Source organism: Notolepis coatsorum (assembly GCF_963971535.1).
Source record: "Notolepis coatsorum genome assembly, chromosome: 12".
Lineage (NCBI taxonomy): Eukaryota > Metazoa > Chordata > Actinopteri > Aulopiformes > Paralepididae > Notolepis > Notolepis coatsorum.
This window is the reverse complement of record NC_140176.1, coordinates 57,448,245-57,463,941: the sequence shown is the minus strand read 5'-3', so window position 1 is coordinate 57,463,941 and position 15,697 is coordinate 57,448,245. Positions and strand designations below refer to the sequence as shown.

The window sequence follows — 15,697 nt, the reverse complement described above, 5'->3', positions numbered from 1 at the left end:
AGAAACATCACGATGTCCGTGATACGTTTAAAAAGTGTATAGTTTATGAACTCTACCCGATATTTATTTAATATAGTCATATCGCCCACCCCTAATACACGCTATATTAAAAATTTCAAATGCATATGATCGCTATACATTATGCTCCATCATGCGTGAAGGGGGGGGGGGGTCGTGATTCCTTGATTGTCACTAACGGCTTTCTTTAGTAAGACACCATACGTTGATCAGACAGATTGCAATGAAATAAATGGACAATCGAGCTGGAAATAACGTTAGATTCCTCTTACCTCTGGCCGATGCGTCTGGAGAAAAAAATTCCAATTATTTGACGTCGATCTGCTAGATCCATTTTCCGTTTGTATGACGCAAGCATATTGATTCTTGCATCTCGAAAGCGATCCAATGCACTCGAGGTGTGTATATTGATCCACGTAACAACATATCTCTGGCGGAGCTTTTTCCCCGATGCACCGAGCGCCACTTCCGGTTTAGAGTGGAGTGTAACTCTCCCGAAATCCACCAGGCGGCGGTATTGAGGCGTTGCAATATCAGACAGGGTCCAGCTGGCTCCCGGAGGCTTCCTGGATGAATTATGAATGCCAATAGCGAAAAAAAGAAATAACGATCATAACAACGAGTTTACCTTAGGTTGTTTACCTTGTTCATGCTCCTCCCACTGATGCCGTCCAGGTCCAGGAACATGTCCAGGTCGCAGCCAAGCTTTCCGAAGCCGTTCACCGTCGAGCCGTATGGCCTGATGGTGCATTCTGGGAAATAAGCGGCGGCCACGTCCCCGAGTAGCGAGCAGACCAGGAAGCGCAGGCGGGTGTTCTCCTCCGTTAACTGGTTGGCTTCCGTCAGAACGTTTATCTGCTGGTCTATCTGAGGGGGAAAGAGGGGGTTAAAGACACCACTTGATGCATGACTGACGTACAAGAAGCTGTGGAAGAGATCTCTATATAAAAGATGTGACAACGGAACTTCAGATAATGATTTAACATACTACGTCATAGTACTGAACACAAACCTTTTTATGCATCTGTAAGAAAATTGTACCTTGGGCAGCTGGCAATATCATCCCAAAACACATTTGTGGTTTCTGTTTGTTTAAAGGTAGGATCTGTAATGCTGTCAAACAGTGACCTCTAGGCAAAAGAGCCCCGCTTGGTACTGCGCTTTGTTTACTTTTGTTTTGGTATCCATATTTATCTACTGTATATCTGTCCTCTGTCAGATATCATATACTGTATACATATCTACTTTCAAGTTCAAGTTTCTTTATTAGTTGTCATACAGAAGTACCAGATCCTGCACAGACCAAATTGCAGTGCTGCGCATCATCGTGGAGCAGTCGATAGAGTGGAACTCGCCCCTGTACATAAATTTTGTGGACTATGAGAAAGCCTTTGACAGCCTAGACAGAGAGACCCTCTGGAAGCTTCTCCGACATTACGGGGGGGCCGACCAAGATTGTTTCCATCATCAGGAACTCCTATGAGGGACTGACATGCAAGGTGGTCCACGGAGGGCAGCTCACAGAGGCATTCCAAATGAAGACCGGGGTCAGACAAGGTTGTCTGCTCTCGCCCTTCCTCTTCCTGCTGGCCATTGACTGGATAATGAAGACCTCCACAGCACAGAGAAGGTACGGGATTCAGTGGACACCTTGGACGCAACTTGACGACTTGGACTATGCTGACGATTTGGCACTACTGTCGCACACCCAACAACAGATGCAGGAGAAGACCAACAACGTGGCATCCACTTCCGCGCAAGTGGGACTCAACATCCACAAAGGCAAGACTAAGATCCTCAAGACCAATGCAGCAAACAACACCAACACAATCATGCTGGATGGCGAGGCTTTGGAAGAAGTTGAAGCCTTTACCTACCTTGGCAGTGTTATTGACAAGCAGGGCGGCACAGATGCTGACATTAGAGCACGAATAAGGAAAGCACGTACAGCATTCGTGCAATTACGGAACATCTGGAGCTCAAAAGAACTGACTTCCAACACCAAAGTCAGATTCTTTAACACCAACGTCAAGGCAGTCCTATTATATGGAGCAGAGACGTGGAGAACTACAGCTGCAACCATCAGGAAAGTGCAGGTCTTCATTAACAGCTGCCTGCGGAAGATCATCAACATCCGATGGCCAGACACCATCAGCAACTGCGAACTCTGGCAGAGAACAAACCAGCTGCCAGCAGAAGAAGAAATTAAGAAACGCAGATGGCGCTGGATAGGCCACACCCTGCGAAAGCCCGCAAGTACCATCACCAGACAAGCCCTAACATGGAACCCGCAGGGCAAGCGGAAAAGGGGCCGCCCGAGAAACACCTGGCGCAGAGACCTGGAGGCAGACACCAAGACCATGAAGATGACCTGGAACCAACTGGAGAGAACAGCTCAAGACAGAGATGCTTGGAGATCACTTGTTGACGGCCTATGCCCCAGAAGGGGTAGCAGGCGTAAGTAAGTAAAGTAATACAGAAGTACAGAATACTTTTATACAAAAAATTCATTATACTACTTATATCCAACCTATAGTTCATTCATAGTTAATCATATCCACTATATAACACTGTCTACACTGTTTATACTGTACATAAATACTGTTGATACTGTATATAGCTTAGCTTTTTCATATATGTTATTATTACATTACAATGCACTTAACTGCTGCTTTGCACTCCGGTTAGATGCCAACTACATTTCGTTGTGCGCTCTACTTGTACCCTGTGCAATGACAATAAAGTTGAATCTAATATAATCTAATGTGCGGGTTGGAGTTTAGTAATTTATTATACTGTGAATGTCTCCAGACCTCTCTTGGCAGAGCGTGAGGTGTGGCCAGCAGTAGCAATTCCTCTTCAATACCCGCTGAAACCCAACAATCAGTCGAAAACAAAAAACTAAATACCAAGAGGGGCTATTTTGCCTATAGGTCGCCATTTGATGACATTACAGATACCCTCCCCTGTCTCGAACGCTGTTGGCCATGCCTCCCACAAGCCGGCTGCAATGTAGACGAAGCCTTGCATCCGGTACTCTAGGAGGCAGCCATCGCATCTTTTCACCTGAACAGCACGATCTCTCAGCGGCGAGGGTCTGCGTGAGAGGGACACGCCGCCCTCGTTGCTTCCTGATTCTACTGCGCAGGCGCACCAACCGACCTGTAGGAGTCGCTGTCCACAACGTCCGATCCCCACCCCCTAATACTGGCAATTGTATTAGTATGAACGACCAGCCAAGCTGGTAGCAACACCGAGAGCTGGGCTCGAACCCAGCATCTCCTGCGTTGGTGGCGAGCGCCTTGCCCACTGCGCCACCTAGCCACCTAAAGGTCACCTTCTGATGAGCAAAAACAGCATCCATTTTAGGGATTTTCACAATGCTTCAATACAACAATGAAACTTCCTTTCAACCGAGGCAGCAAAGCTATATCTTCATTCAATGGTTCTTTCCCACATCACATACTGTTTGATAACCTGGTCCAATTCACATTCCACCATTCTGAAACCACTTCAATCACTATACAAACAAGCAATACAAATTCTAGACAAGAAACCATTCAGGTACCATCACTGTCACATTCTAAAAAAATATAATCTACTCAGTTGGGAAAACCTGACTCTTTATCAAAACGTCTGTCTAGTTTTTAAAATAAAGTGTGGATTGGCTCCTCCTCCTTTGTCCGGTTTCATCAACCTCAAGTCTGCCTCAACCAGGAACACTAGAGGTGCGGCAAGGGGAGACTGTACAATCCCTTTAAAAAAAAGAAGTGTATTTGGCCAGGCCGTCTTTTCATATAGAGCATCCCACCAATGGAACTCAATACTTCAAACAATTAGAGTGTCCACATCATATCATTCATTCAAGTGCAGGGTTAGGGAATGGCTCATTGAAAACCAGCATTGTCAACACTGGTGTCTGTGTGTGTATGTGTGTGTGTGGATATGGTGCGTTTGTCTATGTCTGGGTCTTTTAATATGTCATGATGTGCTCTGTCCTTGTGTCCATGACTGTATTGTGACCTGTATCCCTATCGTATGTCTATGTGCTTTTGTTGTGTTTTTATTCTAATGTTATTTATCTTGATTTTAATTCTGTTTTTATTGCCAACCCTTTTTCACACAGGATTTTAGCCTGTACCTTCTGGCAGGGGGACTTGCCAATGGAAATGAGCCTTTTGGCTAAAATTGGGTGCATTTACATTTGTAAAATGTTTTATTAACCGTTTCCCGGCCAACCACGGAGATGTCCGTGTTTCGGATGCAACGCTAGAGGGCCATCCACGGACATGTCCGTGGCAAGGTTGTTTTGGCTTTTATTCCATTGTAATATCCTACTCAATGTCACCGACCAGCATTGCAGAAGTACCCTACTCTTTGAATTCGAAAAAGTGCATTACCGGCCAGATCCTCTTAGGGGCACTATCTCGATAATGCAGTGTTCCCTGTGGCAGAAGTTGTCTTGTTTTTTCTGGATCTCCAATGTAGTTTTCTGCTAACATGAAGCTATGCCTGTAGCCTGTAGCACGGAATACGTTTTGGGACGCGGATTTCAGTGTGCAGTAAAGGAATATATGATCAGCCAATGGACATATCGATCTACCAGATGGCGATCGATAACTGGGAAATCCTTTTGGATTCCAACCGGCCCACGGTAAGATCTTTTTCACGTAGATTACATGCTGATCAGGCCTCGTTATGATAGCCATCCACCCTATCAGCGAATGTGGCTACTGAGGCTAACGCGGTTATTGGTAATCAATAATCAGAAACGACGTCCCCCGCCCCCCCCCCCCTTTCATGCATTCATGGTGGACAATCATATCGATCATATGCAGTTTGATTTTTAACTCTAGCTTCTGTAGTGCCGAAATACCATTGGATTTAACGTTACTAGCTTAGCGCCCTGTATCTCGCCTTCCAGGAAATATACTAGCCCAAATCCCATATAACTCTTATATTCAAGATGCTATAAAATGAAAAGGTATTGATGAAAAAATTATTTCTTTAAGCCATTTTGAAGGGACGGTTTATGGTCTCAATTGACAATGAGAATGGACAGATAGCAATACTATAAAGTATAGATTTAGCTCTACAAACAGCCTCACGAACTATGCAAGTCTGTTTAGAAATGCTGGCCGTAGGGGCGCCCCAGTGGCGAACCACATAGCGCGCTCAGCCGCGACACGGCCGACCCGGGTTCGACTCCCGAACCCGTCGTTATTTGCCGAATGTCTTCCCCCCACTCTGTCTCCCATTCCTCCTCTGTCTCTCTCTACTGGACTGCCCAGTAGCAATAAAGCGATAAAACGGCAAAAGAAAATCTTAAAAAAAATAAATAAAAAAAAGGCCGTCCGTCTAGAGTGATATTAGACAGATCCAAATGGCCCCGAATGTGTTAATGTACGCTGTCCCCCTTGATCAAATAAAGTAAACCAAACCCAAAAAAAAACCTATCAACCTCTTACAATAACTACGATACCAACGATTGGGAAATGTTGTATCATAATAAACATCACACGTTTAAAATATATGGTGCATTTAGGACAGCGATATGACCGGCTGAGAGGTCATGTAACCACGTGTTTACACTTGCTACATCGATTCCCTTACAGCATGCAACGTCAACTGGGAGGCCCGCGGGCCACATCCGTGTGTGACTAATGTGGTGGTGACAAGAGAGAGTGGTGAGCAGAGTTACAGTGAGTTTCAGACTGTTGTGTTCTTGTTGTTGTTTGGGTCCAGGGGAGACGCCAAATTTATCTTTTGGGTCTCAAGCTGAAAAGGTTTGGGAACTACGCTAGGCTAATAAAAACAACATTAATTTAGTACAGGGTTCTTACACCTTTTCCAAAGCAAAATTCAAGCACTTTTCAAGCTTTTTCAATGTGCCTTTTCAAGCTTTTCCAGCATCTTACATGGCTGTGGTAAATAAAATATTTACACAAATGATAATGTCACTTCTTCCATCACATTAAATCAGATGTGATTGTGCTATAAACAACCAAAATGATGTAGACATGACATCCTATATAACCTGGCTGAGCCAATATGAAACAATCACTCAAATAATCACCAGATAAGACTTAAATTTCAATCAAATATTTACTGAAAATTTGCAAAATAAGTGCAGTCTTTGAGGTAGGCAGTCAATCAGCTCCTTGAGCCTTAAAATTTATACAAAATCAAATCAACCTAGAATTTTTATATAACCCCCCCCCCCCCAGTGGTGTGTTCAGTTGGTACGTCCCAGCAGGGACCAGGATGTAAGCTATATGATGCCCATGTTATTGGTTGCAAACTTGCAGTTGACACACTCTCTAGTCTCCTCTATTGTTATTTCACACAAACAGCTACCCCTAGTAGCTGGCTTCTTATGTTGCCGACATATCCTACAGAACATTCCTTAAAATAGAAAGAATGTATTTGCTTGTTAGTCATGTTGAGCACAGCGAAACCACAGCGCCGATGCATAATGGCGTTAGCTAAACGAAACTTGTTTTTCAGTGTGTCAGAGCGAGCGCACTCAAGTTGTGCAGACTGGACGCTCTGACCGAAGAGTCAGTTTATCAGAGAGGAGCAGATTTTCAGAGTGAATTTATTAACTCACCTTACGGTGCCGCTTGTCGTTGTCAACATGAACAATAAACATAGCCGTCTGTGGAAACGCTAGCTCACTTGCTTGTTAACGATTAAAAAAAAAAAAAAAAGCTCAAGTGGCTCGAGAGAGGACTCCTCTTCATTTTGCGTGAAAGGCGAAAGCAATTAGGCGCTCCCTGAATTTAATTTGTTTATCTAAAAACCTAACTATTAAGTCAGATAGCGATTTATTATGAAAGTATACAGTAACAGTGCAATTACAATTTCAATAACTTTCCAGCACTTTATACACAATTCAAGCACATTTCAAACCTTGAAAACACCACATTGAAATACAAGCATTTTCAAGGATTTCCAGCACCCGTACGAACCCTGTTAGTAAGAAGGTGAAAATATTAAACAATAATAGGCTAAGTAAGGCTAAATTATAATACATAAACACACACATATATTTAGGCCTAATTCTAAAAATAATGTATATAAGTTATATATACAGTACCAGTCAAACGTTTGGACACACCTTCTCATTCAGTTCAATGAGAAAGTGTGTCCACATTTGTGACTGGTACACTACTGTATATAATATAAAGTTTATTTTTTACAAAAAAGACCCGCCCCCACAGTGTCTGCTTAGAAAGATTATGGCCCTTGGACAAATATAGTTGAATGATCGCTGAATGCAAAGAGGGGATTTGAAAACCTAACTTTTGATATTTTTTTCATCATAACACCTTTAAAGAGAGGATAAAGAATGCATATGAACTGTGATGCCACATCGTTCCAAGTTATTTCTAATTTACCTGCTGGGGACAAGCAGTCATCAGTTATCACTAACTAGTGAGTACTACTAACTGTTATGAATGTTACTATATTGATAAGACTCATGTGTCAGGGAATCCCTAGTGACACCCTCCCCCAGGTCCACCCACACTGCTGTTACCATGACAACAGAAAGACACAATCTCGTGCTATGGAAGAAGAGGAAATATTAAGGGGCCCGTGACCTAACAGTGAAACTGAGCAGTCATGCAAAACATCCATAGGCATTGGATGGTCGTATGAGAGCTGTGTGTGGGTCCTCTCACTCTCCCCCTCACACAACACACAACATTTTCAAACGATACCTCCCCCGCCCACACACACTTCAACTTGAAGGCCCAATCAGTGACCAAAAATAAGAAATAAGAATGGAGACATGTTTTCATTCTCTAGTAGTTGATTGATACAAGGACACTGGACAACCGATAAATGTATTCTTAATTCAATTTGCGGTATTGTATTTTGTGGCTGTAAAGGGTTTGTTTACATTGGTAATGTGTGTAAACTACTAGAATAAAACAGATCTTGATGCCCATTAGGAATGGATATTCCAAATAGGTTCGTATTTTACAGCCACAGATCAAACTCTTCAATGTGAATACACCTCACGGTTTGAAAAAAAATATTATAATATATATATACACCGGTATATATTTTTGGTATCACAGAATGGGCCTTTAACTCAATCAGCGCCAGACCTGAGGATAGTCTGGTTATCTCGCCAACCGTTCAGCGCCAGGCCAGAGTATAGTCTGGTTTTCATCGTTATTTCTTTTATTCAATATTTCTATTCATTACAGGCACACAGACATCAGGGTTAACATGGGGAATCATCCTGAGATCGCCAAAATGCAATAACCGCAGCATCCTACCAGGTGGCAGTATCGAGCACCCTTTGAAACCTTATTTTTTGGCTTGTGCTACGTTCAAATGTCTCCGGGGTCAGTTTTTTTTGTCAGGCGAGTCCAGCGGTTATCCCGATCGTATTGAGAAGCATCAAATGCCCCCGATGCATCTGTTGTGGTGGATTATGTTGGCGACACGATGGACACCAATACTGGGACTCGCGATCAGACAATTGGAATATTCTTTTTGGGGTACCTCCTAGTGAAGGTAAGGACCAGCGTTTCCGTTAGAACATATTCGTGCCGGTCTGGGTGTCCTGCAAGATTTCTATCCCCGGACATATTCGAGAAATTCCGGTCAGCCTGGTTTTCCTTTTTACCGGCTGAATGCCACCATCGGCGCCAATGTTAACGTTAATATCGCCTAATCTATGTTTTAAATTATGGCTATGTGTCTAATCTGCCCATCGCATTATCAAAGACTATTTTCCAGTCAGTGCTGTCAAGGCTGTTTATCGCGTCGTTTCCGTTTCAGAGCAGTTAGAAAAGCACCCGTTTTCAGATAAAAAACAGCTCATTCTGGAGCATTCTATGAAAATCGTCAGCCGTTGATATTCGTCAGCCTTTTTATGAATCGTTTTCAAATAAACGCTAGATGATCAATATTATACGTGCACGCAAGCACATTACGGCCGCGCGCGGATAATCGCCCCGTTGATTTCCTCTCGGACTTTTACAGTGAAACCGAAAGAAGACATTTCACAAAACAGCTTATAACTTCATCAAACTTACTCTGATTATCCTAACACTGATAACATAGAGTCCTTACCTGACATCAGATGGTATCCAACTGGTATATTCCAATTCCTGATCACCATTCGAAAAAATCGATACGTGTATGGATCCAACGCGATACTGTAGAACTCCATGATCAGCGGGGATCTGAGGTTCCAGAATGAACTGTGGTAACCCTGGCTGGATCAGTGAACTGGAAAATGTGGATATAATGTCGCACCTCAGCCAGGAGAATTAAACTTTCCACTCGGGCCTGAACGCTCGACATTTCTGTTTCTGTTTTCTTTCACCACGGCATCAGCGGTCTCTGTGACTTCAAGTTCAGAAGACTCATCTTCGTTGTCATTATTATTAGACCTGCTTGTGCTTGGTTTCATGAAATATTTGTTAAGCTTAGCTTGTTTTGGCCATCTCTCTCTCTCGCTCGTATACCCGTTTGTCGTTATGGTGGCCAGACAGGCTCAAAAAAAGAAAGAAAAAAAGATTCACATCCGAGCGGCGCCATCCGCGCTTTATCAGAGTGAAGCAACATGTAATGATTGTTTCGTTCATCGCATAGGCTATTTAATTTTAGCCTATTTTAATACAATTCAAATAATAAAATTGTGCTTAGAGAAATTATTTTCACCGGACATTATGACCGGAGAGATTTAAATAGTCGGACTTCAACATATTTTGCCGGTCAAATACCGGTAATTACCGGCTAACGGAAACGCTGGTAAGGACTATATGACATCAATCCTGCTTTGATCCAACCATGATTTCACCTCGAACGCAATGCGTGTGTGTAACGTTACTCCACAACGTATGCCGTTGGTGACGATCAAAGCATCAAAAAACGACCCCCCCCCTTTCATGCATTCATGATGAAACATAATACCTATTATATACATTTGATTTGGAAATAGTAGCGTGTCCAGGCGAGAAACACCAACGCTTTTATTGCAGCATATCGTCGTTTTCTGGGATTAGTCAGGATCACTCTAAAACTATACTTATATTCACCACGGTATAACATGCATGGATGAATTTTTTTTTTCACATATTGAACGATAGATAGTTGATGTCAAATGGGCCATAGTATTGTATCCATAGCTATAATATAGAATATAGATATAGCCCTGCAAACACAGCCACTTATTCCTATCTCTTAGAGCGTTGGCGTGGTAGGAACAAACGATGCTCAAGTCTGTGGCGTCCAAAGAGTTAAGACTCAAATGAATCACATTTTAAATAGGTATATGGGTCAATCAGGAGTGGTAAGTAGGAACTGAATGATATGAGCTAAACCAGATTACTTTAGCAATGAGTTCTTGAGATGAGATGAGATTTTGACACTCAATGGAAAGCCTCTTAGCCAATCATATTGCTCGGTTGGAACCAACTATTGTATAATCACAAAACAATATTTATCTGTACTTTCTGATGTGGTACAGATACCCACAGGTCATGTGGGTAATTGCTGGTGTACAGCTAAATTAACTGGTTAGAGTTGCTACCAGTCTCTGTGTGCCTGTTAGTATTACACAGTTGTTCATTCCTATTCTTACCATTTCACAGTTGACAGTGGAGACAACCAAATGTGTTAAAATAATCAATATGTCATAACATCAGAGGGCTATTAAAAATATAAAATGGATGTTTACATTTACTTGACCAATGATCTATTTAATATACATGGTTTGGGTGGGAATTCTATGAAAGTGGGACCACTCTGTGCTCAGCTAACATGTTTTCCCAATGTAATCCCACTTTGCTGTGTGTATCATGTTTTCCCCATGTAATCGCGACTGTGTATATATATGCATGTTTTCCCCATGTAATCCCGCCTTGCTGTGTGTATCTATGCATGTTTTTCTGAAGGAATCCCGCCTTGCTGTGTGTATCTATGCATGTTTATCCCATGTAATCCCGACTGTGTATATATATGCATGTTTTCCCCATGTAATCCCACTTTGCTGTGTGTATCTATGCACGTTTTCCCCATGTAATCCCGCTTTGCTGTGTGTATCTATGCACGTTTTCCCCATGTAATCCCGCTTTGCTGTGTGTATCTATGCACGTTTTCCCCATGTAATCCCGCTTTGCTGTGTGTATCGATGCATGTTTTCCCCATGTAGCTAATCCCGCCTCACTGTGCATCTATGCTTGCTTTTCCCATATAATCCCACTTCGCTGTGTGCATCTATAGTGATACTACTTGGTAATACTTACATTAATAGATTGTAATACTTGCTGCAGACGGCATAGTATTTGCATGATAACATTGTAAGAACCCGGGTATAGGTACTGGATATATTCGGCCTGGCTGATCAGTTCGGGGTCCGTTTTTCAGTTGAGTTGCATAGAAAACATCAGACGTTTATCATGCTGTATCACTATAGACATGTATGGCTGTCAATCCAGAATAGATTCGGCCGCGGGGGCCACCTTACAGCCAAAGATCTTTGGTACAGGGTGATAAACATCTGATGTTTGACTCACCTGAAAAACTGACCCGGAATTTATCAGCCAGGCCAAACATATCCGGTACCTACCCATTTCCACTTACACTCTCCTCTCTGGACAGCCTTTGTATGAGCGTATTAATGGGGATGGCGCTCTGTGGTATGCACTGGGGTCCTGCTGACTTGTTTGCTGGGTCCACAGCACCTAGTATACTTCTGAGGGACAGCAGTCTGGATTTGAAAGGCACCATGGATTCATGGTTGATGCTGGGGATGGCAGTCCCTTCATGGAGAGAGGCGATACTTTCTTTGTTGGCAAACTCCACCACCGCATATACACCCTGGAGAACCAGATGTGAGCAGAGTGTGAAATCATGTGTCACACAATAAAGGAGTGACAAATCCAACGGGACATGACGATCACATTATGCACACACAGTATATGTATCAAATAGGCTGTCATGTCGACACACAATGTAAGATAGCCGGTTACTTACGTAGCTTTCATAGAAGAAATAGCTCTTGATTTCGCCATGTCTCGACAGATACTTGATGAGCGTATTTTGGCTGGTTCTGGACTGACAGTTGATGAGAACAGATCTCTCCGCTTGTTTTTGCCTCTTGGTCTGGACAGAATAAAACGAGTTGCGTCCGGCCTCGTCTTTCCACACTACAGAAGAGAATGTACACGCATTAAAAACAGCTGTCGTAAGACCCTTACTAAAGAAACCCAAACTAGACAGTAATGTACTAACCAACTATAGGCCAATATACAACCTCCCATTCATCAGCAAGATACTTGAAAGAATTGTCTCAATTAGTGATGCACGATATATCGGCCGCCGATATAATATCGGCCGATATGGCAGTTTTTTTACACATCGGTATCGGTCCGATATCAAGATAGGGCCGATATTAAAAAAATAAATAAAAAATTATCTCTTTTTTTTAACATGTTTTGGCCTTAAATAGTTTCAAAATATCAGTCATTTCTGAAAATAAGTTACAAAAGTAAAAAAATTATGCGTTTTGGAAAATAGCTCTTTATTTGATTATCATAAAAAAGTGTTTTCTATACAGAGATATCGCGACATCGGTAAATATCGGTATCGGCCAGAACAGCAATATTAATATCGGTTATCAGTATCGGCCACAATTTTCACATCGGTGCATCACTAGTCTCAATACAAATAAACTCCTTTCTCAAAGAAAACAACATCATGGAGGAATTTCAATCAGGCTTCAGAACGCACCATAGCACTGAAACTATTACAAAAATAATTAGTGACCTCAGAATAAACTCTGATGCAAACAAAGTCTCAATTCTCATCCTATTAGATCTAAGCTCAGCGTTTGACACGATCTACCATGATATCCTAATAATTTGTCTAGAAAAGTTAGTTGGTCTTTCTGACTATGTATTAAACTGGTTCAGAACATATATCAAAGGGAGAAAATATTACGTCAGGCTTGGAGATCATTCTTCTGATAAACATGACACCTACTTTGGAGTTCCACAGGGGAGCTGCCATGGTCCATTATTATTCTCACTATACATGCTGCCACTCGGAGACATCATTAGAACAAATGTGAATATTCCTCAGCTAGTCAGATAGTAAATTATATTGACCATATTGATCAATTTGTTTACACTGCCTGTGTTGTCTTTTACTACCTGTATACTGTGTTGTTTTACTACCTGTACCCCTCCCCCCCTCCCCCCCATGCTGCTATGATGCCTGAATTTCCCCAAGGGGATCAATAAAGGAATATCTTATCTTATCTTATCTTATCTTAAAACACAATGTATGTTTCCATAGTTACGCAGATGCCACAATTGTACATCTCCGCTGAACCAAATGATCACACAGCTATTAACTCCATTTCCACCTGTCTCTTAGCAATAAACAAATGGATGACGAACAACTTCCTAAAATTAAATGAGGGCAAAACTGAAATCCTACTAGTCGGTCCTATAACAAAAAGATAAATGTTACAGAGCAATATGGGGCAACTTACTCCTTGGATCAAACTCAAAGTTACAAGTCTTGGTGTTATAATAGACTCAGACCTAAGCTTTAAATCACACAACAACAAGGTGACAAACACATAATTTTTCCACCTTAGAAACATAGCTAAGGTACGGCCGTTTATAAATCAAAAAGACGCTGAAAAATGGATCCATGCCTTTATCTCAAGCCGACTTGACTACTGTAACTGCACTCCTCACTGGGCTCGCAAAAAAAAAAACAGAACGACTCCAACTCATTCAAAACTCGGCAGCTAGGCAAACTAGAACCAAGAGGAGATACCACATCAGTCCAGTATTAGCTAACCTACACTGGCTTCCGGTAACATTTAGAATTGATTTCAAGGTCCTCCTCCTTATATACAAAGCACTAAATGGAACAGGACCAAGCTACATTGCAAATTCTCTAGTCAACTATGTGCCTCCTAGAACATTGCGATCATCTACTACTGGTCCATTGAAGGTTCCAAGCCAGTCTAAGGAAAATCGGGGATGCCGCCTTTGCAAACTATGCACCAAAGTTATGGAACACACTACCTATGGACATTAGGGAAGCTAGATCTCTTAATATTTTCAAAAATAAGCTAAAAACATACCTCTTCACCATAGCCTTCTAATTAACTACGCTGTTGATTGTACTGTAGCACTATTTTACTGTCCATTATATTGCATAATTTTACAATCTATTCTATTCTACTATTTTATTGCACTGTATTATTTTACTCTATTACTTTTTATTACAGGTTCAAAGCTGTCAGGTATTAAACTGTGGGTTTTAAACAAGAGACTGCCAGGCTTTAAAATTGTGTAGGACCCAGGCCTAGAACTGCACCCTGAGAGATGGAACTGCGCCCTGAGAGGGAGGTTTGCCCTGAGTGGGAGGTTCGAAGGGTCAAAGTGGGTATAAAAGAGGAGGGAAGACTGTCAAGTTCTAAACTGTGGATACCAAACAGAGAAGGTAAAGACGACTTTGAACTGTTGAACAGTAATCCAGAACTATTTTAATCTATTCTACTATTGTATTGCACTGCACTATTTTATCTTACTCTTTTTGTTATTGTCTATTTAAAACTGAATCAAACCATAAACAAGGTGGCCTGTTGGGATGTTAGATCCTAATGTGAAAAAACTGTGATTTTATGTCTGCACTTTATGTGCTCATTTTATGCCTGTTTTTTTCTGTTGTGAAGCACTTTGAGCTGCAGTTTATGTATGAAAGGTGCTATACAAATAAAGTGTATTATTATTATTATTATTATTATTATTATTATTACACCTCAAAGTGAACGTCACCAAGTCAATCTGGAGGAACGTGCTTATCTTAATAGAAAGCAGAGGGTGTGTAGATGGATAAAATATATATGGTATAGCCCAATTACAGCAATAACTGCCAGTGCTGGTTCATTCTAGATCATAGGTTCTGATGAGCTTCTTCAACTATGGATGATAACGACAGCGATAGTAAGTTCAAACTGACGCAGAAAACTAAGTTAGAAAACGCACATTTGTGATATGCTGAAGAGAAACAGAACCAGCTGTTAGTTTGTTAACCCTGGCTACCTAGCAAACTCTCGTTGATGTCAATGAGCTTGTTAGCATGCAAGCTAACTACTAGCCGCATTCTTTCCCAGACAGTACGGAGTAACCAACCGGTTTCATCTTTCTTGGACGCTTCAGCGTGCGCGGCAGCGGTGTTTGTCCCGAGCCTTCTTTGAAAACATGTGTCAATCTTCTGAAAGCATTTGATCAGCCTGCCGCCTCCCCTCATATGTAACCTGCACACTCCGAAGGAGGACGCCATTGTTAAATTGAGCGTGGGGTAAGGGCGCATGCGCACACTTCCGTTCTACGGCAAATCGGAACTGTCAAAAAGGCCTAAAAAGCTAACATAACATTTTGCAGATGCGTCATGTTTTATTATAAATGACACAATGGAATCATTTTTTGGATTAAGTTCTATCATTTTCATACACCAATAACCACAGACTTAGCTACTATATGATTAAAGGAAAATGTTGTGATAGAGTGGTTTGTTTTCCATAGGAAAATACCCAACTATTCAGTGGAAGATGATAAATAGCAAACCATGTTGACCAGTTTATAAAAAATATTTAAAATGTTTATTAGCAACGCCGAGCTTTCAA

General features: G+C 41.7%; 1 protein-coding gene across 1 annotated transcript in view; it reads right to left on the bottom strand.

Annotated features, from left to right (window-relative positions):
* Window positions 1-15,354, bottom strand: part of mtpap (mitochondrial poly(A) polymerase) — a gene marked incomplete at its 5' end in the record, with an annotated part of 56,968 nt that extends 41,614 nt beyond the window's left edge. The window contains 4 exons of the mRNA XM_084326728.1: window positions 661-885; window positions 11,629-11,865; window positions 12,022-12,194; window positions 15,204-15,354. Of these exons, the coding sequence (XP_084182854.1) occupies window positions 661-885; window positions 11,629-11,865; window positions 12,022-12,194; window positions 15,204-15,354 (786 nt within the window). The remainder of the gene's footprint in view (window positions 1-660; window positions 886-11,628; window positions 11,866-12,021; window positions 12,195-15,203) is intronic.
* Window positions 15,355-15,697: the final 343 nt, after the last annotated feature.